At 54.1% G+C, this 24,723-nt stretch overlaps 7 protein-coding genes across 7 annotated transcripts; 5 read left to right on the top strand and 2 right to left on the bottom strand.

The window, feature by feature from the left end:
* Positions 1-1,402: 1,402 nt before the first annotated feature.
* BROUX77_007695 (uncharacterized protein) lies at positions 1,403-5,286 on the top strand (the record flags this gene model as incomplete). The annotated part of the gene is made up of 3 exons (XM_073752816.1): positions 1,403-2,051; positions 2,434-4,746; positions 4,805-5,286. The coding sequence occupies 3 exons, from the start codon at positions 1,403-1,405 to the stop codon at positions 5,284-5,286; spliced, it is 3,444 nt and encodes a 1,147-aa protein (XP_073601988.1).
* An 876-nt stretch (positions 5,287-6,162) lies between these two features.
* On the bottom strand, positions 6,163-6,813 carry BROUX77_007694 (uncharacterized protein; the record flags this gene model as incomplete). The annotated part of the gene is made up of 2 exons (XM_073752815.1): positions 6,163-6,446; positions 6,549-6,813. 2 exons carry the CDS (start codon positions 6,811-6,813, stop codon positions 6,163-6,165), a joined length of 549 nt encoding a protein of 182 aa, XP_073601987.1.
* Positions 6,814-11,847: 5,034 nt separating this feature from the next.
* BROUX77_007693 (uncharacterized protein) lies at positions 11,848-14,870 on the top strand (the record flags this gene model as incomplete). The annotated part of the gene is made up of 3 exons (XM_073752814.1): positions 11,848-12,403; positions 12,491-13,330; positions 13,390-14,870. 3 exons carry the CDS (start codon positions 11,848-11,850, stop codon positions 14,868-14,870), a joined length of 2,877 nt encoding a protein of 958 aa, XP_073601986.1.
* Positions 14,871-15,395: 525 nt separating this feature from the next.
* Positions 15,396-15,959, bottom strand: BROUX77_007692 (uncharacterized protein; the record flags this gene model as incomplete). Its single annotated transcript, XM_073752813.1, has 1 exon — positions 15,396-15,959. One exon carries the CDS (start codon positions 15,957-15,959, stop codon positions 15,396-15,398), a length of 564 nt encoding a protein of 187 aa, XP_073601985.1.
* Positions 15,960-16,113: 154 nt separating this feature from the next.
* On the top strand, positions 16,114-17,691 carry BROUX77_007691 (uncharacterized protein; the record flags this gene model as incomplete). The annotated part of the gene is made up of 2 exons (XM_073752812.1): positions 16,114-16,123; positions 16,496-17,691. 2 exons carry the CDS (start codon positions 16,114-16,116, stop codon positions 17,689-17,691), a joined length of 1,206 nt encoding a protein of 401 aa, XP_073601984.1.
* Positions 17,692-18,450: 759 nt separating this feature from the next.
* On the top strand, positions 18,451-21,954 carry BROUX77_007690 (uncharacterized protein; the record flags this gene model as incomplete). Its single annotated transcript, XM_073752811.1, has 1 exon — positions 18,451-21,954. One exon carries the CDS (start codon positions 18,451-18,453, stop codon positions 21,952-21,954), a length of 3,504 nt encoding a protein of 1,167 aa, XP_073601983.1.
* A 914-nt stretch (positions 21,955-22,868) lies between these two features.
* Positions 22,869-23,468, top strand: BROUX77_007689 (uncharacterized protein; the record flags this gene model as incomplete). Its single annotated transcript, XM_073752810.1, has 1 exon — positions 22,869-23,468. One exon carries the CDS (start codon positions 22,869-22,871, stop codon positions 23,466-23,468), a length of 600 nt encoding a protein of 199 aa, XP_073601982.1.
* Between the last annotated feature and the right edge of the window lie 1,255 nt (positions 23,469-24,723).

The raw sequence follows: 24,723 nt of genomic DNA, 5'->3' as shown, positions 1-24,723 counted from the left end.
CTGGCCACCAACCAAGTGCCAATTCTACACACCAAGCCAGCCAGCCAGGCCAGGCCCGACCAGTCCACACGACTTCGTCTTTGTCCACCGCACCGTGCCAATCGACCTGTCACCAAGTCACCAAGTCACGCCCCCGTCACTGGCCTTTGCCCCGGCCCCAAGAGAAAAGGACTGCCGATGTGCCGCTCTTGACTCTCTATTTTCCCGCCGCGCCATCATTCTTCTTTTTTTCTTTTCTTTTCTTTCCTGTTCCCTTCTTTTCTTGTCACATGCAGCTCGCATTGTCTGCCTTTGCCTTTTCTTGGCCTTCACCCGCCAAGTCTGCATCCCGTTTTGAGTAAGTCAGTCTGCTAACCAGCTAACTATCCACTATTAGCTGGCTAGTTATTCATTTTTCACTTCCACGCGCGTGTGCTATTCACATCCCCTTTCGCCTTCACCTTGACCTTCTTAAAGGAACGCTAGAAGGGCTCAAAGCGCCATCCGGAATTCCAGCCTCAGCCCAAGCCTTCACAATTACTCTATGCTGACCCATCTACCTGTTGCTAGCCTCAGGGCCTTTGGCTGAACCACCGCCAGCTCAAAGCTAATCAATCCCACGCTGCAAACCAACCCATCGCTTTCATCTTTGCTGAATGCTGGTTGTGGCTTCTCCTTCTCCACTGCGAATAGCACACTATTCATTACGACTTCCTCCTCATCTACCCGAGACACAGTCATCATCTCAGGCCCCCATCAACGCCTAAACTACGTGCCCCGGCGAATCAAGGCTCTTCAAAGCCCCAAATCTCGACACACACGTCCACACCCACACCCACATCCACACACACCTGCTTTTTTTTCTTCTCCTCTCGGGTTTCCGGCCTTGTCCAGCTCTCGCGCTTTTTGCTTCTTGTGTCCAATCCCTCTGCAAGTAACAAGTACCACACTGGCCCGCCTAGCGCACAAAATATATCCCGCCCTGCACTTCAACCCTCAACCCTTCACCTCCCTGGCCAGCTAAATCTGATCAAAGCCTTATGCTGTGCGTCAACGCACCACTCCGCGTTTTTCTTCTGAACGAGCCTCACTGTCTCCCCAGACGAGCCCCGACCCTTGACCTTCGACCCGGCTCTGATCCGACCTCAAGCTCGTTTTTGGTCTTTGCGCTGTTTCACTAACTGGTCAGAGTTTCTTTCGCTGTCTGCTTTCCGCCTTTATTCCCATTCTTCTCTCCAAGGGTTCAAGAGAGCTCCATTGTCTGACGACAGCACCCATCCATCTTTCCTCCCCCCTTGTGATTCTCTTCTCATAAACTTCCCGCTAAACGGTAGCCATACTTTTCTTTCTCACATGGTCAACGGGACCTCTTAATATCTAAAATTTCTACTCGTCTCTTTCCCGAGAGCCTCAATCTGCCAACATGGAGAACCCCTCGACTCCCCTCGCCGACTACTTCTGGATTGCCGGTGTAGAGACTATCTCCTATGGCGATCCTCACCAACCAGAGAGCACCATTGAGGAAGATGTTGAGGCCGCATCGTCTTCCAATTTCAGAAACTCTTTCCGGCACTCAAGGCAAAACTCCTGGAACCGCTCTTCTAAAATCTCTTCGGACGGCAGCCGCTTTTCTATCCACACTCTCGACGAGCTTGACAACGGCGGCACAAAGAGCAACCGAAGTAGTGCTACGATCCGCCCTTCCAATGCCGCACCCTCCTCAACTTCGACCGCCACCGAAGAACCATCCAACGCGCTTTCTTCCTCCACGCCCACCAACTCCATGCTATTCCGTGACCCGACAGAAGACAACGGTTTCGACTTCGATTCTGCTTTGGTCAAGTTTGCTGCCGAGCGCGAGGTTTTCCTCGACGACTTGACCTTTAGTGCAGGCGCCAAGCTGCATTCACGCCCGCCCATGATTACTCCTAGAGCCGAGCGCATCAAGGCCGACGAGCTAGACTCTTCTGGCAGAAGAAGCCCATTGCGTAGTATCAAGGGTAGTATCCGACGCAAGATGAGCTTCAGAGATATTCACAGCTCAAGGAAACAACCTACTGCTGGTAGACCTGGTATGTACTCACTTTACGCTCTTCAAATGCATATACTCTTGACTTTTTTTCTTTTCTTTTTCGCGCTATGTCTCATCTGCACGGCCAATTGCTCTCAAACATAAATGCTTGATCTAGCCCACTTCTGGATTGCATGGATGCACTTTTCTACGACATACCGAGCGAATGCTTTCTATGCTTCTCGAGGTTGTGGCTAGTTATTCGTAGGGCTGGCTTATGCATGGTATTGCTTACATCTACGCCTTGTTAGCTTCCATGTTGGTTTACCACAAACCCAACGAATTTAACCAAAGCTCTTACGCTGTAGAATTAGACTATCGTACCTGATGTGCCATGCTTGCCTGTTCGCACAAAAGCTCATACTAACTAAAGCTATGCATAGTATCTGTTAGAACCACCAAGCGCCTCAGCCAGTACAACTCTGTTATTCCTCCACCCGAGCCTCTCGCCGAGGACCCTGATATGCACCCTTTGCGTAAGCGATTCGAGCCTGTCTTGTTAGACCGGTATCCTCCTCGAGAAGCCACGGAAGAGATCGCTAGAAGAGGCAAATTTCCCGACTATGTTCCCATGTTTGCCTTCCCGAACGATATCCAAATTGTCTCATCAGATGATCGACCGCGCTCAACATGGCATGGCTTCACTATGACTGGTGACGATAACGCTAAAGTCTACGGCATCACCGTTATTATATGGACTGCCGTGAGTGCCGAGATTGCAGAACAGATAGAGAAGCGTTGCGAGAAATGGCGCCAAAGCCACATGTCCAACGAGGAGCGTGAGCTGGCTGCTAGTCTCGGCCTGCGGTTAGCTGGTGAACGTGCGCATCTTTCGCAGCTCCTGTCCAAGTTGCCAAACATTGCGTCAGGCACCGACGAGCGTGAAAGCCTAGAGGATCAGATCAGCGCTGTCGAAGAAAAAATTAGTCTCATGACGGAAATGCTACGTCCATTGAGACACGGAGCTGCTTCCAAGATTGACGGACTGACCACCGGGGAAAGTGGCTTATGGGCTCCTCGAGCCTATGGAATCATGGGTCGGGATGTTACACGCATGTCGTTTTGGAAAGAATGGCTCAAAGCCATAGTCGTTCCTATGACTGATGGCGCCATACTCCGCGTGCCCGCCACCTCTCCTAAAGTTGGACGTTGGCAGCCGCTTGAGCGTTACGTCATCAACCTGTGTGTTGAGGCTGTGAGTCCTTTGTCTTCAAAAACTCAAGTGGAACTCGGAGTTAGAGAACTTCGATTGTATGCCAGAAAAGAAGCAGCCAATGAAATGCCAGGGTCGCGAACAATTGATATTTACAGCTTATTTCGGAGCTTGTCTCTTGAAAATATTGTGGCATTATTTGAATATGCTCTATCAGAAAGTCGCATTATTTTCCTCTCCTCCCATACGAGCATGCTTCACCTGGCTTGCCATGCCCTCGTAAATCTGCTATACCCTTTCAAGTGGGCTAGTGTTTTCGTCCCGGTTCTTCCTGCTCGTCTTTTGTCAGTGCTGGAGGCGCCCTGCCCCTATATTGTTGGTATTGAGCGGCGATACGAGCGTATTGAGCTGCCGGATGATGACTACGTTTTGGTTGACTTGGACAAGGACACTATTGATGCCACTTCTCAACCAATACGCCTGCCGCGTCAACACCGCCGCAAGCTCATGTCTTTACTGCAGCTGGCTGCTCCCGCTAAGCTACGCTACGGTGTGACAACTGGCCCTCCGCCGTATGGAGTGGAGACCTTTCCCTACGATGCCTTTTCATCGGAAAATGAGCAGATTTTCAGTCCTAACCCGTCGCCTGCTTCTCTGGGCAAATGGGTTTCGCAGAACTCTTCTACTTTTGGCGAGTCGGATACGAATGACTCGAGACCACCTGTATTCAATGCTTTTACCCGTGCCAAGTTGGATCCCACAAAGTCAGATCGTCCTGGCACTGGCAAGTCTTCTCGGGGAAGCCCTCCGTCATCCGTGTCGCCTGTTTCTGTCAACTTCCCTCCTACAATTCCAGCGGCGCCATTAACCCCTGTCTCCCGCACAGATTCGGGGTATTCGTTCCACAACCAACTGCGCGAGAAGCGATCAGGTCACTTTGATGAACGTGCTCGCCGGAGCTCATCGTTTGGTGTCGATAAGGGTCTTGCTCATAAGCCGAGCATGCCTTTTCTGGGAGGTCATTCGGCCAGTGGATCGGTTTCAGCCATATCGATTGACTCGCATTCGTCATACGGTGGCGCTAGATATGCCCCGTCCACCTATGCCCAGTCAACGTTGGCGGCTTCCACCATCATGCCTAATATGCTGGTGCAGCCGGTGACTAACACAGATACTACGATGTGGGTTGAAGGCCATTGTTTCAACTGGATCGCCAACGACAGGTCAGCAACGTGCTCTGTTTGTGAGGAGCGGTCCGAAGGAGAAGGAATTTTCAAGTGCAGCGGCTGCGAATCATTTGCGCATAGCCGTTGCTTGGGGTTCGTGTCACTAGTATGCCCCGATGCCTTCCATCCGGATCGTATCAGAGCTGCCTTTGTGCGTTGCTTTGCTAGTCTTTTGTATACCTACCGGAAGTACATGGGCCGCCCTAGCAAGGACCAGCGCAATCATGGCCAGTTGTATGCCTTTGACCTAGACGGCTTTATCAAGAGTCTTCCATTTGAGCAACAGGAGTATGCCTCTATGCTTCGTGGAACCCAGGGTAAGCTTTTATTCTATTTCGTATATGGTCTATTTTTGCAGTTACTAATATGATATAGCCTTCAATGAGTTCATCCACGAGAGAGAACGCACACCAACAGCCGACCCTACCATCCGTCTCTTTGACGAGATCATTCTCGCCAAGAAGGGACGTGGTCGCCCGGGACTTTCAACGGGATTGTCGCGGCTTTCAGTGATACGTGCGTCCCACGGTATCTCGTCTTTGGGGTCCAGCGCTGGCTCCTCATCACGTAACAACGTGCGAATCCCAAGTTTTCTTAGTGATACGCGCGACCATATCTGGCGCACAGCCTCAGTCACGGCCTCATCTGCCAAATTCCCCGGCGACTATCACACAGTGGTTACGCGCACTCCTGTCAAGCTCGAGACGAGTCTGATGAACGAGCCACGCACGATCCAGGGTGCCCCGCGTGCTGATAAGCGCGCTACTGGCATGCCGCGCAAGCAAGTGGCTAGCATGCTGGGCATCTCGGCGGCAGACTTGGAAAAGGCTGGATTGGGAGGACCATCACCCCCTTGAGCTTTTGGTGGTATAGCAGACTGTGGGGATGGGGGTGCTCTTGTATATTATATGCTGTATTCTTGTACGGCGTTCATACGCACACCGTTATCCTGATTAAATCTGCCCTTTTCCTTGGCACCTATCTACCCACATGTAGTCGTTGTGTACAAGTTGGGGCACTTTCTCTTCTTCTTTTCTTGCCCCTGAACTCCAGATGCAATTTGTGAGTTTGATTTCTCTAACTATACTTTTTAACCCATTTCCTTCCTTTTATTGTATTTTCTGGGTGTGGTCTTTTTCTTTTCTGTTCGCGTTCCATCATCTATTGGCTGTTTTTTTGTTGTTTATGCACTTTCATTTTGCCTAGGGGTTCCCTTTTCTGTCATTTCTTGGTTCTTGGATGTGTGCACGTTTGCTCTCTGTTTTTCTTGGTGATTTGGGCCGGGTTGGGTCTGTGGTGGTTTTTCTTGCGTTTTCTGGTTTCTCTCTTTTATGTTGTTCATGTGCGTTTTCGCTTAGAAAGGCTTGAAATACAATACATTAGGAATGACAATAATTACAAGATAAAGGATAATAATGTATTCTTCTAACTAGGTGCAAGGCTTGTCATGTTGTTGTGAATTAAAGGAAAAAGAAAAAAAAAGCTGTGACCATGCTTGAAATGAGTGTGTGACGTCACTTGGAGCTTGATGTGTATCACATGATATTTTCTCCTCCAAAAAGCAAACCAAAAAAAAAAAGTGAATAGTGAATAGCATGGGCAGTAATGATGTGTGCAGGTTAAAATATGAGGGGAATACAGGGCTAACAGCTTTCACGACAGCAGATGGGCAAAGAGCCGTGGTCGAAGGGTGAAACAAGAGAACAAGAGCAAACGACATATATGATGCGCAATTAGGACGCTATTGACTTCCCCTTCAAGTTGCGCGGCTTTGGCTGGCGCTCATACGCATTCGGGCTCGGTTTGCGCGGTGCCTTGCTCTTTCCCTTGCCGTTTCTATCTCCATGACTGTCGTCGTGGCCGTCGCGGGAGGGCTTTGAAGCGTGGTGGTGTAAAGCGCGGCGTGGGCGGTCGGCGTCGTTGAGATCCGAGTCGGAATCGGAGCCGGAGCTGGAGTCAGACGAGGATTCCGAGGACGATTCGTCGACGGCGCGCGGGCGGTGGTAGATGCAGCAGACTGTATTGGGGCAAGGCGATTTGTTAGAAGGGGGTGGTTTAGATGAAGGAGGAGAGGAAGAAGGAAAATGGGGACCGGAGAACTGGGAGCATCGAGACATACCCTTGGACTTTTTGCGGTTCAGGCGCTCGTTGTCAACGGTATCTTCAGACCACTGGACCGAGCGCCGCTCAACGGGTGGCGCGCCACGCAGGCGCAGGATGGTCGGCGCATGGTGCGACTCGGCCGCTGGGCCGGTGGACGACGAGGGTCCGGCAGCCGAAGCGGAGGCGGAAGCAGATGCGGAGGCGTCGGTGGTGGTGACGGTGTGGGTGCGCGAGCCATGGGAGGTTGAAGGCGGCGGGTTAGGGTTGCGTTGGGCATACATGGCGCAGGGTCGAAAGAGGGGCGAGGGAAGAGGTGTAAAGGCGGAGAGCCCTAAGAACTGTAGGTTTCGTGTTGGCGGCAGGGGATTCCGAGGAGGAGATGAAAAAAAGCCGGAGACACCGCAGTGGAATGTGGCGGGTGCATAGGTTAGCTGCGAAGTGGAAAAGACGCCGTGCTGCAGGTTCTGGAGTGAGCACAAGCAGGTAAATAATTACATCGGTAAATGCATGGGCATCGGTCAGTCGGGCATGTTACGTCGTGGTCCCGGTTTTTCAAGCCCGATATGTGAGTGGGGGAGGTCACGTGAAGATAGCAACTAGGGTTACTGGGTAGCCAGGACCCTCAGACTAGTCAGCCTTGTGTCACATGGAATAACCTTAAAATCAGCACTGGCATGCCTTGTAGTTAGCGTCCGTGGCTCTTGTTTTTTTTTTCTCATAAAGGCGCCGGTATCATCCACCGGGCTTAGCGTGGAGTGATCCAGTCGGACTACTGGGCTCCCAGACGTAGAAATGGGGGTAGTTTGTGATTTGTATACGTGGGTACTATAAATGTCCAGCACAGAGCCCAAGCACCAAACAACGGGCAGCCCCAGACCCCGGCGCAGGTGTAAGCAACGCAGGTGTGTCTGGCATCAGATTCCGTCATCAATCACTGGGTCTTATGTGATGTTGCATGCAAGCTGAAGGATTTGTCGTATGGCGCCAGATGCGGCATCTGTATGCGATTCTTATCTTATTGGCTTTTGATGCATCCACATCTACATGCATCAGTCGCTTCGGTGGCTATTAGGAAGGTTGATCCTTGTCCCAAGTCCTGTTGGAGATGTTGTGTAACGATCGTATGGGAAGAGACTGTACGAATACACTGTCTTTATTTGTTGGCTTCGAACAAACGCAGAGGCTCCTTGACTATTGCTTTTGGATGCATGTGTGAAGTAGTCGCTGGCGGGTTTGAATACTACACGTCTTTTGTCTCCAGGCGTACCCAGAACTCAGACACTACCCTAACCCCCCCTGGTACCGGGGGTCTTTCACAACCCAAAAGACCCGTTGACGTGCATTTCCGGCTGCCCAACAGCCATGTCGGCGCTTCGCTTCAGCTTCCGCTTCGCTGCGACTTGCCATGCATCAACTGGCGGTACTTCTGACCCCCCTCCCCCCTCTCTCCTCCCCCGCTATCTCCTGTGCTCCCATGGGGCGTACAGTGCAAGCCCAACTTGCGTGACGGTCCAGGCCCAGGCGCAGATGCTAGGGAGATCACAGTGCGGAAGAACTTGCACAAGCAGACAGGGACACACTGTACTGGCGCGTGTTTGAAGTAAACAGATGCATTGCATCGTTATGCTATGTGCCTTTGCCTTGGCTCTCTGGGCTTCTGCCGGATAGCCACAGACATGCATCGGCTGTTGAGCATGGCCCAAACAAGCAGCTCTTGAATCGCATTCTCGGCTATTCGTGGCTTGTGTTCGTGCTTCTTGCTTGGGCACTTGTACTGCTCCGCCGCGACCGTTCCGCCTCGTGATCAAGGAACCAATGGACACAAGGATGCTGGGTGACAAGTAATCAGGCCCATAATGGGTGCAACCACAGTGAGTTGAAGAGCACTGGGGTCGCATCCACCAACGGACCACCCCAAGACCTCAGTGGCCGCCTTCCGCGTGCTTTCACGCCACACTGGGAAACAGGCGGTCCCAAGAGTAGAGTGGCAGGTGGCCCAAGATGCCACACCATCGGCGGAATGGAAATCGCCTGTGCGCGTGGCAGGCCGCTCGTCGCCTTTGCAGTGATTCCGCAGTCTGGCTGAAGCACACGAAGCACAGCAGAACCAAGGGTGCCATGTGGGCTCTCATACGCCAAGCAGCTTATCAGTGGCGGGCGGAGGCAAATCAAAGACACTGGGCGCGATGAGAAGGTGGTGGTGGAGCTCCTTGACCCAGACAGTAATTGCCCCCACAACGAATCCAAACCGGCCCATGCTATGCTGCAGTTGCAGGCGTAGCTGCTGCTGGAAGCCAGGAAGGAAGCCAGGAAGGAAGTCAGGAAGGAAGCCAGGAAGAAAGGCCGAAAGAGACAAAAGGAAAGATGCACAGCACAACGCAGCGGCAACTACCCTGTCTGGCTACCACGTTTGGCTGTGGCAACGTTCGTTTGCAATATTACACGTGCTACCTCGCAGCTGGTTACTTCCGCTTTGGCCGCGGCTTCCGTTTCCTCCGACTGAGTACTAAGCCGCTCTGCTTACACGCGCCTCGCCTTATGCCGAGAACTTGATCTTTGGGTCTTTGGGTCTTTGGGTCCTTGGGTTTTTGGGCTGTGGTCTCTGCTTTGCTTCTTCTTTCTTTGACAGCTCAATCGTGTCTGGATGCTCACTTGGATCTTGTCACAAATCTACAGTTGTCCTAGCCATCATCATGAAGGCCCCAACACCATTGATGCCATTTGGTAGCCGCACAGAAAGACATCGCGTCCCGGGCTTCTCTATATCCTTTATTTTTCACCGGACAGCCTTGGTATCCAGCAACCCGCACTCGTGGCTTCACCTGATCTCGGAATTGTACGTCTAAAGTCTTCGTTGTCGTCGCCGCGTCTTGTCGTCTGCTTCTCGGCCTCGGGCCATATGCTCCTTGTATTACCGCTCCCGTTACAGCTGCCCCCCCGGACACTGGCGTGACAAAAAGCCGCAATCCCGGGTTCTCAGCTGTGGGCTAGTGATAGGTGGTAGCGTGGACGAGCGCCAGCCATCGTACGCGCCAGCGGAAGAGCAAAGAATACGCAGAGAAGATTGAGCTGTGCGCATCTTCCCGCAACTGTCCGCCTCCTTGGTCGCTATCACTGGCTAGGCTTGGCCGTACTGCCTTATCCTGTGCTCTGCCGCCGTACCATGCCGAGACCGTGGTCCTTTTTTCCTTTCCTCGTTGACGGACTTTTGATTCTGGAAGGCGATACGTGTGCGAAACGGACACAACGCAACACAAACAAGCACAACTTGCACAACCTACAGCTCACAAAACACAGTCCACAAAACACAGCAGTTAGCACTACGCGAAGCCTTGGGGTTTGTCTCTTGTTCTGGCTTTTCTTGCCCTGTCTGCGATTCGCCGTGTCTCTCTTCATCTGGGCCCTCTGCCGTGGTTATAATCCGTCCTGGAGCCACGCGTCTCACGCCCCTCTGTTTCTGCTCTTCTACTTCTTTTTTTCTCCCCTTGCTATTCTTTCTACGGTTCTTTCGCTCTCTCTTTACCTGTCATTTCCTTCCCGCTGAGGACTTTGTTAGTACCATACTATTAGGCCTCGACCCTGTCCAAGTGACATATCTCATTCTCTCGTGGCCGCGAGCACATTCTGGGCATTTCGGCTGAAGCCTCTCAAGTACCTTTGGCGAAATTTGCTCAGAGTCTCTTCTGCCCTGCTTCTCTTGATTTATGCTACTGGACGCTTGAAACGGTTGTTTGTCAGAGTTCTCGGCTACTGTTTGCACGCCACTCACTTTAGGGCCGGTTTTTTTCGTCTCCTGATTTTGGAGATACGGCTTTTATTTAACAGCCGGGTCTCATCTCATCTCGTCTCGCCTTGTTGTTTTATATCTCTGCTTTGTGTCCTGGTGTCCTGCCAATCTCACGTCGCACAAGCCGGAACAGGACCCGTATCAATCAAGTCTATGGCAGTGGATACAATCTCGAAAAGGTACCCAGGTGCTCCGAGATCTTAGATCGGCTTCTCATATACAGGCTCCCGTGGGAAGACAACTGCTTGTGAGAAAAGGCTTCTGTGGGTTTCCACGACAAGACTGGTTCTAGGGAAAGCTAGACAGCAGCGAACAGAGCCTACCCTACTAACACACCGGGGCTTGCAGTCAGCGACATCTGCACTCACTCTATCGACAGTGGAAAAGGTACACTCGCTGCTCTTGAATATTGGACAGTGTCTGCTTCTGTCAACCAGCGCCGGGATGTTACTAACACTCTGTGCCAGATCCAAACTCTATCTTGCCCTCCAGCAGGTCTGAATACACATAACCGCCACCATCACCACCTCCCTCTCTGCCCTCACCCGCATCCGATTCCATCCCGCGAGCACCGCTGCGAGATATGAACGCTGGCTAAAGAAGCTTGCTCGTGCTGAGTGTACATCGTATAAAACTAGACCAGAGGAACCAGGCACCCATCCCAAGTCTTGAGCTCGAGGAAACTTGCTGCCAGTGATTCAGAGTTGCTGCCGGCTGTCCTTGTTCCTTTTCTCAAATTTTCCAGTACACCACAAAAGCGACCTTTTCCCGTTGGCTGTTGGCATATCAACATCACTCTACGACTACGTGGCCGGCTGGCTATTCGCTGTCTCGCTGAATAAGCCAATTGTGCTGTTTTGCACTGGGTAGCTTGCACGGCAACAACCTCATTTGCGCACCCGCGTCGTTTCCTCTTTGGGGCTCGGAGTTGCAGCTCAACTCCTCCCGCCAGAGTGCACGGCATCACCAGAAAGGCTCTTGCCATGTCCAGAAGCCTACTGCTTCTCCCAACGGTGTTTGCTTCGTGCCTCTTCTGAACGGGCTATGCCTTGCTTTTCTTTTCATTGGCTCGTTGCTTTGCTGTTTTACTCACCCACCCTTCGCTCCTTCCTCTTTACTGGTTGCTTTGCGTCTCGGAGTAGCAATTACTATTTCCTGTCTTTGCCTGCTCTTGCCAGTTCTCCCATCACCCCCTCTTCTGCTGCTTGTTTGTGTCTTTCCTTTCTTTGGCCTTCCTCTTTCCCCTTCTTTTCTTCCCTTTCTATTTCTTCTTGACTTTCTCATGGTCTCGATTGCCTGCCAATTCTTCTTTTCCTAATTTTCTTTCCTCGACATCGAGATACTCTCTACATCAAACTTCAACTGTTAAAGCTTCTTTTCCCTAGAGGACTCTCTGAGTTTGCCCTCTTTTTTCTTCTCAACAGTCATTGCGCTTCTTCTTTTTTTCTACACACGTCTTCGTCTTCTCAACACCACTAAATTTGCATCACGGGCCAAATATAAGCTTCACTAGCCTGCTCCTACGACCATGGCTCGTGGCAGAGGCGGTTTTGGTGGTGGCAGGCGTCCGGTTTGTCTGACGGGCATCATCACGGCCAGTGAACGAGACGACTTGGCTAATTTGCTAGCCACCATCACCGATGTCGTTGCTACAAACATGGGCAGCATCTTTCTTGATGTCAATGCTACTGCACGCTTGGCTCGCAATACCTTGGACATGTCTCAAAAGGAAAATCTTCCTCCCAAGCCACCAACTGCCAACCGCAATCTCAATGGAAACCTGACAATTTCGCTGAGCATTGCCAACACTACCAACGACGACGATGACTCGTCTATCTTGGGCGAGCTGAAGAAGGAAATGCTTGCTTTCTACCGCAAATGGCAAAGTGCCATCATCAGTCGCACTCGCGATCTCAAGGCCAACGATGCCTTGCCTTCCCCCGCTTCAAGTGACACGCAACTCTCGGGTCGTAACCGTCCTAGTAAAGGGCGTGGTGTCCGCAACGGCGGACCGCGCGCTCGTGCCAACACGGGAGCATCTGGTTCCTTCTCTGCTGGCAGTCGCACTGCGAATTTATCTTCTGGTAAAGATTCACTTTCTCCAAGTCGCCATTGAATAAAGAGTCTGTTCACACAACAACCACGTCCCGCTAACCATCATTGATATGTAGACTCTGTGTGTGCTCCTTCGATGCAGCAAATAGATCCCAGCCTGCGTCGCTTTCGCCCTATCCCGACCCCCTTGTGGAGTCTTCCAGTAGAACGTCGTCGACTACTGCAGAACATTGTTTTCTTGTTGATTCTTTCCCTGGAGGAATACACTGCCTATAGCCGCATAGTAATGATGTATCTTGCATCTTCTCTCAACCTGCCACTTCGAAGTCTTCAGGAAGATGAAGTTCGCATCGGCCGCTGCCTAGGCAAAATCTCACTTGATTTTGCTCAGGGTGAAATGGCTCGTCGTATCGCCGATGGTGCCGATATTCCGCGCGGACGCCAGTCCGGTCCTAATCTGGCCGACGACAGCAACTTTCTTTCTGGTCCAATCGCCAACTCAACTTTGGGCCGGTGTATGGACGGTGTTGTGCTTGCATGCAATGCCATAACCGAACTTTTAGGCCAACTCGGTAACAATGGCGTCACAATGGGATCGTTGTTTGCTTTCTATGGAGCCAAGGCCACGGGCAAAACTATGGATGCTTATGCGAAAGACATTCAAGACTTTGCCCTTGTCCCCACACACGGCAAGAACAACAAGGGGGAGCCACTCATGGACACTCGCCATCTTCATCCTCACGACTTCCGTCTCCGTATGACTATTTGCGTCAACGGATCGTTGATGGGCGAGGACGAAACGGTAGTTGATACCTGGGCTACCATTGGTGCCCAGGCTGAGGTTTATGCCTTGCGCTGGGAGACCAACTCTCTCCGCAGCCTAGCGACTTGTCTTGAAATGGTTGCCGAAAGTCGCGGCTGGGCAGAGACACGGCAGCATTTTTCAGAAAACTCAAGTAAGCTACACCGAAACTATGATTTTGGTTCGTTGTTCTGACATGACTCTTTGACTTAGTTCGTGATGCCTTTGTCAAGTGTAAATGGCCCTCTGGTCTGGAACGTATGAGCAAAATTGTCGATAATCCTTGGACTGTTGGCATGGTTCGTGCCGACAAGGTTGGACTTGTTCTTGCCGACATCATCCAACGAAAGCTTCAAGGTGGACGTCCCATTAGCTTGGTTGGATATGGCCTGGGCGCCCGCAGTATCTACACTTGTCTCATGGCCTTGGCTGAGCGTCGTCAGTTTGGTCTCATTGACTCGGCACTACTCGTAGGCTGCCCTGCTCCTTCTTCCTCATATCTTTGGGTTGCTATGAAGAGTGTTGTCAGCGGTCGTTTGATCAATGCTTATTCATCGTCAGATTGCTTGCTGCCGTTCTTGTATCGCCTTTCTGACACCAAATTTGGTCTAGCGGGTATCGAGGCCATCCAAGGCGTTTCTCTCGTTGAGAATCATGATGTTGGCGACTTGCCTTCGGGCTACATGCGATATCAATACATGGCAGGTGCAATTTTTCAACAAGTCGGCTGGGAGGATATAGACCACGAGGCCGTTGCTAATGAAGCGGTCAAGTTGAAGGAATTTGACCAGAAGTATGCCCCCTCAAGCATCATTTCAAAGCCAGTCACTACTACGGTCCATGCACCCATCACTGTTCCGCAGATCCTTAAGCAGATTAAATCTTCTACCTTGAACAAGGGTCGCGATTCTGTAAACGGCAATGTACCCACTGAATTTACGATTTTGCCTTCAGCCAATTCGGCTCCTCTTACAATCACCACCAATAGCCACGGCTCTTTCCCATCGATAATCCGCTCAACTCACGGAGGGTTCGGTACTGGTTTTGAAAGTCGTAACTCTGGAAACCGTCCAAGTAGCTCTGGGGGAACACATAACCAGAGTGCCACTGGAAACTCTGGGTCTTATAGCCGCCCGGCTTGGGGAAATAGGCATAGTCCTGTGAGAGGTCAAACTGAATTTAACAATGATTCCCGTGGACCTCGCCGCGGCGGAAGAGACGTTATTCGAGGAGGCAACAGAGGCATCAGACAGGAGGGTGGCCGAGAAAGTCGCGGTGAAAATCGCCATCGTGACCGTGATCGTGACATTGGTCGTGATCGCGACCGTGACCACGAGGTAAAGGACAGATTCCGTTTGGAAACTCCGCAGAATAGTCGCCCTAGACCCAATGAAAGTCCATCCCGGAATACAAAATCAGTCACGCTTCACCGAGACATCGAGAACAGGTCCCGAGACACCGGCGATGCTACCAGAGGCCAATCGCACAATTCAACTCGCATCCGCCGCCGAGGTGGTGGCAACGGAAGTCTAGGTTGGTATGCGAATGACGGCTTCGACGGCAACAATATCCACGACAAGGACGGCTATGAGCGCACCGCCGATGACTTAGGCCGGCAGCGTAGATTTGGCGGTGGCCGTCGAAGAGGCAGCGGCGGTGGCGGCATGGGTAGAAGCTCTCTGAATCAGAACTAGGAACACGGGGGTTCTTTCCACGCTAGCCGCTCCGAGTATTAGGCGTTTACGTTAGGGGTTTATGGTTGTTGTTGGGGGCCGTCATTGTTACAGATAGCATTCAAGGTCATGGTTACGGTTATGCATGGGATTCACGCTTGGTACTGGCTGATTTCTATGGGATTCGAATATTGGAGGATGGGTTTATGGGTGGCTTTCCTTTTTTGCGCAGTTGTTACGAGGATGGGCAGCTGTTTGGACACGGCAACAAATGCGGATTCGGGGCACTGTGACGGCCAGTGAGAGTCTATGGGATATGACGCGAAGAGGTGTGATTACCAGCCACATTCTACGCATTTTTATGTACTTCACGCATTGTGCTTGAAGAATTATTCTTTGGGAGTTTGTCTCTCTATGCAGCAAATTGATTTGTTTTACTCTAATTTAGTTTGAGGTGCCCAGATGTGAGACCTCGCGCTCATAAGATTGGCAGATGGATATGAAATCTGATATCTTCTACCATGTGCCCCTATTCTCTTGAATTATTTATTCAAGTGCCTCGCCGCTTCCTTTGACAACAAAGTATTTACCCGTCTTCTGTGTCGCCATCCCCAACTTATCCCAATCCTCGACGCTCTTGACACCTGGAGCCGCCTCGCGCTCTCTCCTCGGCCGCCCCAAGAACCCATGGGCCTTCTCTCCCGCTAACGCCCCTCTGAGCTGCTCCAAGCCCACCTCCGCCTCGCGCACAGCCGCAGCCGTCTCATCGCGGATAGCACGCAGCGGCTCAAGCGCCGACGCCGCGGCCGAGACAGCCTGCACGGCCTGGACGAAGCCGAGCTGCGCGTGCAGCACGCGCAGCATCTCGGCCTCGGCTGCGGCGCTGGGCGGGGGCGGCAGCGCGGAGAGGCGGAGCAGCCGGTGCAGGTGGGTGCTGGAGATGGGGGAGGCGGGAGGTGTGCTGGGGTGGAGGAGGGTGCGGGTGGACCAGGTTGGGCGCGCGAGGAGGGAGGAGATGGATGGGCTTGCGGGAGAGGGGGGTGTGGTGGAGATGGAGCGCGGGGAGAGCGCTGCGAGGGTGCGTATCCTGCGGACTGCGCGGCGGAGCATGGTAGAGAGAGAGAGAAAAGAAGAAGGAAAAAAAAAAAGGAAGGCTTTGTGGTGGGAATTGGAGAGCTTCTGGTGGATGGGTCAGAAAAGTGAAGATGTCGGATATTTGGTGACTGAACTGTTTTAATCTTTGTGGAACGTAATGGTACGGGATATGGTGAGAGGTGAGTCTTGTGCTACGACACCATGCCATATAAGTCTTAGTTTGAGGCTTTTCTAACATCCAATGAGGTACTAGCAACCTTAGTCTAGCGGTTATGATTTTCGCCTTCCAAGCGAAAGGTCCGGGTTCGACTCCCGGAGGTTGCATGATTACGAGCTTGTATCAAGCTTTCTCTTTTGCCGGATTCTGCGAATTGTTGGGCGGTGCATTTTTTTTTGGCCGTTTTTTTTTCTTGTCCGGCGCAGTCCCGGGGGCTGCGCTTTGGTGCCTAGGCCGCTGCGTAGGTTACCACACATAATTGTTTCCTTGTACCACACACATCTGGCCTCGGCCGGCATCAGGGCATCTCTAGCCCCGGCAAACCACCCCTTAGGGTTCGGAGACACCGATGGTGGCAAGCTGGGTACGCTCAAGAGGCTACTCCCGCACAGGATCGCCACGAGCCTCCCTGCTAGGTGCAAGGGAGTGCTCCCGACAACCCGCCCCCCGCTGCAAGGCGACAAGGAGGCCGCAGCCGCGGCCCACCAGCTACTAGTCCGCTCCTCGGACCCCTCAGATCTCTGGATCTATACGGATGGATCCAAGCTGAGGGATGACAAGGTCGGCGCCGGCTGGGTGGTCATTCAGGACGGCAGGACCCTGTCCACGGGCAACTGCCCTGCCCCGTTCCGCGCCGAAGTCCATGACGCCGAGGTGCTGGCCATCGCCAAGGCCCTGGCAGAGGTCGACTCATGGGAGAAGCCACAGTGCCGCAAGGTCTGGATCTGCTCCGACAATCTCGCCGCAGTGAACCGGCTCACGTCTCGCTACGCCAAGCCGGGCACCTCCGAGCAGTATCTGAGGCGCGCCCAGATGATCTGCGCAAGCTGGATCAGACCGCACCCAGAGCGGCCACGACCAAGGCCCTGGCCCGACGGCCCACCCGAGGTAGAGGCTATTTGGGTCCCGGGCCACTCCGACATCGCGGGCAATGAGCTCGCAGATGGGCAAGCAAAGCTAGGGGCCAGGACAAACACCTGGCTGGACGGCATGTCGCTCTCCTGGGCCCGCCACTATTTCCGCTCCCGTCTCGACTCTGCTTTCCGCGCCTGGTGGGCAGAGGAGGGACGCGCCATCAGACCCCATCTGCACCGCCCAGTTGAACCCCCCAAGAAGGCTTGGTCAAGTCTCCTTGACGAGACCGATCGCAAGCTCGCCCGCGCAGTGCTGACTGCTCTGTCCGGCCATGGCGACTTTGCGGCCTACCATCGCCGCTTCGAACATGTGGACGCCGTGCTCTCCTGCCCCCTTTGCGGATCGGAGACCGCCCCAGAACATGTTTGGGTCTGCCCCCGGAACCCACAGCGGGTGTCCCGCAGCTTCTTCCAGAAGTTGATAGGCACCAAGCGCGGGGCCACCTGGCTGGCCGCCAAGGCAGCTAAAGCACCCACTGTGCTGCTCGCCCACCGCCGTGCGAGGACTGAGGTGCACCCACAGGCCGCCGACCCTCCCGCTCGCTCCCCGTCGAGCCTACCACCGCCCGCCCCTCCACCTCCCAGTGCGGGGGCTCCCCCGGGCCTCTCGGCTTAGCGCGCGCGCTGCCACTCTCGTCTGTTTGCTCGTTCTCCCTTTCTCTCTCTACTTCTTGTCTTTCCTTTGTTACTTTTCTTTTGTCATGTTCTATCTTTCTTTTGGGTTTGGTCTTCTACAGGGTAAAGGCCGAGGCTTGGGGTCTTGTTTGGGGCCTTACAAGCGAAGGACAGCCATTGCGCTGGGCGGTCGGGGGACCCTCCGTCATTATACTTCGTGCTGTGGGGATTTTCTGTATGCATGATTCTGGGTTTTTGGTTCTTTAGCTTCTGTATGTATTTCTTGGTACTAGTTTTAGTCCCCTGTCGTATGTCGAGAATACCTCGCGAGTAGACAGGTAAAATAAAGACAATCAAATCAAATCACCTTGTACCACACATAATGATTTCTGCGAATGTGCAAAGGTCCTGGACCTGTGCACAGTCGTTGCTACACAAGGCGCATGAAGACCAGGTGGATGTGGTCTGCCTCCAAGAGGCCCCGTCTAGCGCAGACCCGGGGAACAGAACGTTCCCTAGGCACCCCTCCTATCAGGTAATAGTCCCGGAGGGTAACTGGCGCTCGAATCCCCGAGTCGCCACATACATTTCGACAAAAAGACACGGGCTTCGCTTCCAAAAGGCCTACATGAGGGAAGAACACCAGGATGTCATCATTGTGGAGGTCCTAATCGGGGGGCACACGTACAGCATCGTAAACCTTTACAATGCCGGGACAGGTTCGGCTAGGACAGGGGAGGCGCTTCGTCTTCTGACCAGCATGCAGCCAGGGCCGCGGTCTGTGGTAGTGGGCGACTTCAACCTCCACCACAGTGCCTGGGACCCCCGATGCGCCACGGACGACAACGACGCCGAGCTCCTACTGGCCTGGATGGAAGAGCGTGCCCTTCTGCTGGGCAACGCGGATGGGGAGCCAACCCACGAGTCAGGGAGTGTCATAGACCTTACCATAATGTCGTCGCCTCTTTTTGTCACCGGGGCGAGCGTGGAGCTACGGGACGATCTGACATGCGGAAGTGACCACTTCCCGCTCTTGGTGTCCATCCCGCTGCCAGGGCACACAGTGGTCCCGAGCCCCTCGGGGCGCTTCCTCATGGATAAGCTTGACAAAAAGAAGTTCGACGCGGCATGCAAGGCCGGCGCGGCTCGCCTGGACGACCTTGTGAGAGAGTACCGGAGGTCAGACGGCCAGATCCCGGAGAAAAAGCACATTGACGACTTCGCGAGACTTCTACAGGATGTGATCCTGGACGCCCTGGTCGCATCAACGCCCAAGTCTCTGGGCAAGGCCAAGAGCTTCCCATGGTGGAACAAGGAGTGCAGCGTCGCGCGTGCGGAGCAAAGCGCAGCGCGGAACAGGGTGGAAAAGGCAACGACACAGGCCGCAGCACAAGAGGCCAGGACCGAACGCCGCGAAGCCAAGAAGCGCCTCAGGCGCGCACTCAGGAGCGCGGCTCGGGCTTTCTACGCCGACTTGCTGGCGAAGGTCACTGATACCCGAGACCTCTTCCGTATCGTGAAATGGAGGACGAAAGCTCCGCACCGCCACTCCCCAGCACTATCGCCGGCGGACGGAGCGGAGGCCACGGTACAAGACACCACGGAAAAGATCGCTCTCCTTCGCAGCGTGCACATGCCTTCCGCCCGGCCAGGGGACATCGAATCCCCCGCCCTGCAGGTGGAACCGAGGACCTGGGGCTCCAGGACGGAAGCCCCGCCGACACGCGCCCGAATCACCAGAGACGAGGTGGAAGCTGCTCTTTGGAGGCCGCGCAACACTGCCCCCGGCCCGGACGGCCTCTCGAACAACGTCCTGAAACTGGCCTGGCCCTCCCTCAAGCGGCAGGTCACCCATTTGTTCAACGCAAGCTTCTTCTGGGGCCACCACCCTGCCTCCTTCAAAGAGGCTAAGGTGATCGCCCTGCCAAAGCCCAACAAGAAGGATCGCTCGTCGCCACGGGCCTACCGGCTCATCTCGCTGCTCCCGACCCTGGCCAAGTGCCTGGAAAGGATAGTCGCCCGCCGTCTCTCGTGCTGGGCGCTGGAGGCAGGTCACATCCAAGACAACTACGCCGGTGCGGTTCCGGGGCGCAGCGCCGAGGACATGTGCCTACGCCTGGCGCACTCTCTCGAGCGCACAGCCGACCTCAGGGGTGAGTCTTCGGTCCTCACCTTTGATATCAAGGGGGCCTTCGACGCCGTGCATCCGAACCGCATGGTCAAACGACTGGCGGACCTGGGGTGCCCGGCTGGAACATGTCGATGGGTGTCCTCGTTCCTGGCGGGCAGGCGGGCTTCCCTAACCTTAGACGGCGTCTCCGACGCTCTCCAGCCAACAGGTGGCAGCCTCCCACAGGGCTCGCCCATCTCCCCAATCTTGTTCATGCTGTTCATGTCGCCGCTGTTCAAGATGCCACTCCCCTGCACTCTCCGTGGGTACGCTGACGATGGTTGCCTAGTCAACTCAGACTCGTCCCTCGAAGGCAACTGCTCGGTTCTCTCCCGCTCTCTGGAGCTCGTTGACAGCTGGTGCACGGACAACGGCATGGCGCTCGACCTGACGAAGTCCGAACTTCTGCACGTGACGCGCAAGCGTCATGGACAAAACCCAAGCCTGCGACTCCCCGACGGCTCTACGCTGGAGGCGGTCAGCCCTCGCGAGACCCTGCGCTGGCTCGGCGTGCGCTGGTCACGTAACCTCTCCTTCGTGCCACACATCCGAGACGTGGCACAGAGGACGGCACCGGCCATTCGCGGCATCCAGATTCTGTCCGGGTGCTGGAAAGGCGCCCCGATCAAGGGTGCCCTCACGGCGGTCCGCGCATGCGTGGTTGCCAAGCTGTCTTACGCTGCGGCCACATGGTGGCGCCCAACCCCGCCCGACGCCCCGCTGAGCCGCGGGTTACTGGGGGCCTCAAGCCTCCTCGACCGCACCGTCCGCAGAGGCCTCCGCGCCGCCCTGCCGCTATATTGCACCACACCCTGTGCAATATACAACCTCGCATCGGGCTTCCCTCCCATGCGCTATGCGCTGGACAACCTCCTTGGGTCGGCTGCTCTCAGAGTCGCGCTGGCCCCGCCAAACCACCCCCTCGGCTCCATAAGGCCAATGTGGGGCATACTGGGCGAGCTCAGGAGTATGCTCCCATACGAGCTGTCCACGAGCTTCCCGCCGCCATGCAAGGGCAAGCTACCTTCGACCCGGGCCCCGATCCGGGGTGACAAAGAGGCTGCCGCTGCAGCACACCTCGCTCTGGTCCGCTCCTCCCCCCCCTCAGACCTGTGGCTATACACAGACGGCTCGAAGCTGAGTCCGAACAGGGTTGGCGCCGGCTGGGTAATTATCCAGGGGGGACAGGTCCTGCTCTCGGGAAACCGCCCGGTCCCTTTCCGCGCCGAGGTGCACGACGCCGAAGTGCTGGCCATTGCCGAGGCCATAACCGCCGTCGACCTGCGGGACAAACCGCGGTGCCGCAAAGTCTGGATCTGTTCAGACAACATGGCAGCGGTGAGTAGACTCACGTCCCGGGACGTCAAGCCCGGAACCTCCGAGGAACACCTTCGGAGAGCCCAAACAATTTGCGCGGACTGGTTACGTCCCGACGCCAACCATCCGCGGCCAAGACCGTGGCCAGATGGAGCCATTAAGGTGGAAGCGATCTGGGTTCCAGGCCACTCCGATGTCGTGGGCAACGAGCTCGCCGACAGACAAGCCAGGTGGGGTGCAGACATAATCACCACAAGGACTGGCATGTCACTCTCCTGGGCACGCAGTGAATTCCGCGCCCGGGTCACTACCGCATTTCGCGCCTGGTGGGAGGCAGAGGGTCGCAACTCCAGACCTCACCTGCGCCGCCCGGTGCAGGCCCCGAAGAAGGCTTGGACAAGTCTCCTTGACGAGACCGATCGCAACCTCGCCCGCGCGGTGCTGACAGCTTTGTCAGGACACGGCGACTTTGCGGCCTATCACCGCCGTTTCGAGCACGAGGACGCCGTGCTCTCCTGTCCCCTCTGCGGAGCCGACACGAGCCCGGAGCACATCTGGGTTTGCCACCACAACCCACAGCGGGTGTCCAGCAGCTTCTTTCAGAAGTTGATCGGTACCAAGCGCGGAGCCTGCTGGCTGGCCGCCAAAGCAGCCAAAGCCCCCACGGCCCTGCTGGCTCACCGCCGCATGAGGCCGGACACGCAGGCGCAAGACGCGGCCCCTCCCGCGCCCCCTCTGCCACCTAGAGACGGCGTACCCTCGGGGTCTCCCCCTTAGCGCGTTTGCGCTGCCATCACCTCCTTTTTCCTACTTGTTTCTCTCTTTGTTTGTACTTCCCTTTGTTGTTTCCTTTGTTTTTGTTTTTATGTTTGGTCTGCATCAGCGGCGAGGCCAGGATTCTGGGCCAGGTTTGGGGCCACACAAGCAAAGGACAGCCTCTGGGCTGGGCGGGTGGACACACTTTAGTCATTACACTTTGTGCGGGGGGTTTCTGTATGCATGGTTTGGATTTTAGGTTTCTGTTTCTGTATGTAATTTCTGGTACTACTTGTAGTCCCCTGTCGTATGCCGAGAATCCCTCGCGAGTAGACAGGTAAAATAAAGACAATCAAATCAAATCAAATCAAATCAAGGCTACGCCAGTCTTGTTTTTTTTTTGTTTTCATTTGCTTCCGTTCCTGGGATTTGTTAGCTTTGTGCTGGCCTCACGACAGTCAGACCAAATCAGACCAAAGCCGTTGGTTTGACCTTGCTGTCGTTCTTCTTGAGATGAAATACAGGCTATGACTGTCCCTGAAAGGCGAAGAGAAAGCCGTAGATGTTTCATCTGAAAGCATACGACAGGCAAGTAAAGACGATACAAGTCGAGTCAAGTCATAAACTCTTCTACTATACCATGATCGATTTGAGTCAATGTAGAGCGTGCAAACTAGTTGTCGGCTATCCAGTCACCCTCAGTTCAAAGCAAACTAGAAAGCCAGTAGGAAACAGCATCTGCCATGGATTCAGAAGAATATAAAAAGCCGTCGAATCCACCGTGTCGGAGTTCAGTTTCCAACATGATCAACTACTATTAACATCAACCCCCGTTCTATCGATTCCTTTCACACAGCTTCTCAACTTTTTCATCTTGCTCACTCTTGATATTCAACCATTCCTTCGTTATTTATTTCAACCTCTACATTCCCAACATGTCTTCTTCTATTACAACTGGCATCAAGAGCGCCATTTCTGGCACACTCGACGAACTCCATGTTCTCCGCGCGGCGTCACAGGACACATATTCTTGGGTGTGTTTTGGCACAATCAAGACAGTTCGCAGCGTGGCAGTGGCTGATATCGCTGTGGTCGACGAAATCTTTGTGTTGGTGCCGGACCGACTCGACCAGCATGAGAGTCCCCGCAGTCTGGCGTCCATCGCCCGTGCTGCTGTCCCGTTTGAACACAGCGCCCTGGTTGCCCAGGTTGGATACACAAACTTTACCACCCTTTCAGTCCAAGATCGTGGCATCCTTGGCCTGGACGTCAACGAAAAATTCGACCAGCTCGACTTTGTGTCTATGAGTGATGTAACACCCGAGCTTGTCCAAGGGCTCCAGCGCATCATTGGAGCGAGCCCCCGGGCCGATATTGCCCTACCGAGTCAGGGAACAGGGGCGACAGCGGTGTCGGGCGTGTCGTGTAGGCCGGCGCCCATCCAGTTCACGGAGCCTTGGCATGAGATGGCGGCACCGCTGATAGATCGGCAGGTGTTCCGGCGCCATGGCAAGCCTTTTGAGATGATGAGATAATGTGGGGCTTCTTCTTGCTGACTACGTCTTGCTGTATTGTTTGCCGATGTCCGGTTCAGCGACCGGAGCCACAATGCGAGGGCCCCATGGAAGAACCGCTGCGACGGTTATGCCTCTCAGACCTTCGGGTGAGGTCTTAGGAGCACCCGTGGGCTTGACAACTACCGAGCCAACCCGGTTTAAGCTAATTTTCATTCCCCTGTCGGGTTCTTTTGTCATTGGCCTGGGGACAGGTTCGGCTCCAACCTAGACGTCGTTCTCCTAGTAGAAGGGATTCGGGTTGGGATTGACGTAGAGCTCACGTCTACCTACTGTTACTTCGCAGAAATGAAACAAGACTGGTGTCGTAGCCCATTTCTAAGCCCTCATAGACCCTTTCCAGACCCTATCCTTTCACATACGACCATAGCTTGTAGAAAGCACGGGATCCCGTCCGCTCTCCCTTAGTTAACCTACAAAGCGCTGGACTAGTACTACGGTGGGTGACCACGTGGGAATCCCCAGTGTTGTATGTTTTTTGGAGTTTCTTTCTCAGTGAGCTTGTTTTTCCCGCCGCGGATAACTGGTTTCCCTCATAAACCCTCCCCCGGCCCTGTTCTTTCACATACGACCATAGCCTGCGGAAAGTACGGGGTCCCGTCTGCTCCCCCTTAGTCAAGCCGCAGAGCGCCGAACCAGTAGTATGGTGGGTGACCACATGCGAATCCTCGGTGTTGTATGTTTTTTTTAATTTTCTGGTGTCGGCGATGTGAGGTTACACAAACGTTGAAACAGCATTGGGTGGACAGGTTGATGAAGATTTTCAAATTTGACTTTGCGGGCTCGCGAGTAGATAAGATAATAAAGAATCATTAATCGAGTGCTGTCGGAGAAAGAGGATGTGTGCGAATTATAAACGAGTTGCAGGCCGGTTTTCCGCATTAAAGGAAAATGACGCTGTTTAAGAACAAACCTAGATGTACATTATCTACTGTTGGGCACAGCCAACACTGTTCGCGACTACATTCACCAGATTAGCCATCGTAAGAGCCCCCTTCCCCTCCTTAACTCTTCTCTTGGAGTATGGGTCCAAGAACCGGGCTTGGATGCTGAACGTGACCTCTCGGTCCAACAGCCTGAGGGCGGGCGTTGTCAAAGCGGTTGACAAGCACCTGGTGGCGTAGTAAGTGGCGTTATTTTTAAGAAGGTTAGACCCGGTCTGGCCTATGGTTGGCAGGAGAGATCTAAAGTTCCGGTGCGCTATGTCCCTGCAGAC

This window comes from Berkeleyomyces rouxiae, assembly GCF_048999995.1.
Source record: "Berkeleyomyces rouxiae strain 22BRR77 chromosome Unknown BrBRR77_ptg000012l, whole genome shotgun sequence".
Classification (NCBI taxonomy): Eukaryota; Fungi; Ascomycota; class Sordariomycetes; order Microascales; family Ceratocystidaceae; genus Berkeleyomyces; species Berkeleyomyces rouxiae.
Note: the sequence above shows the minus strand (reverse complement) of the source record. Positions and strands in the feature narration are given on the sequence as shown.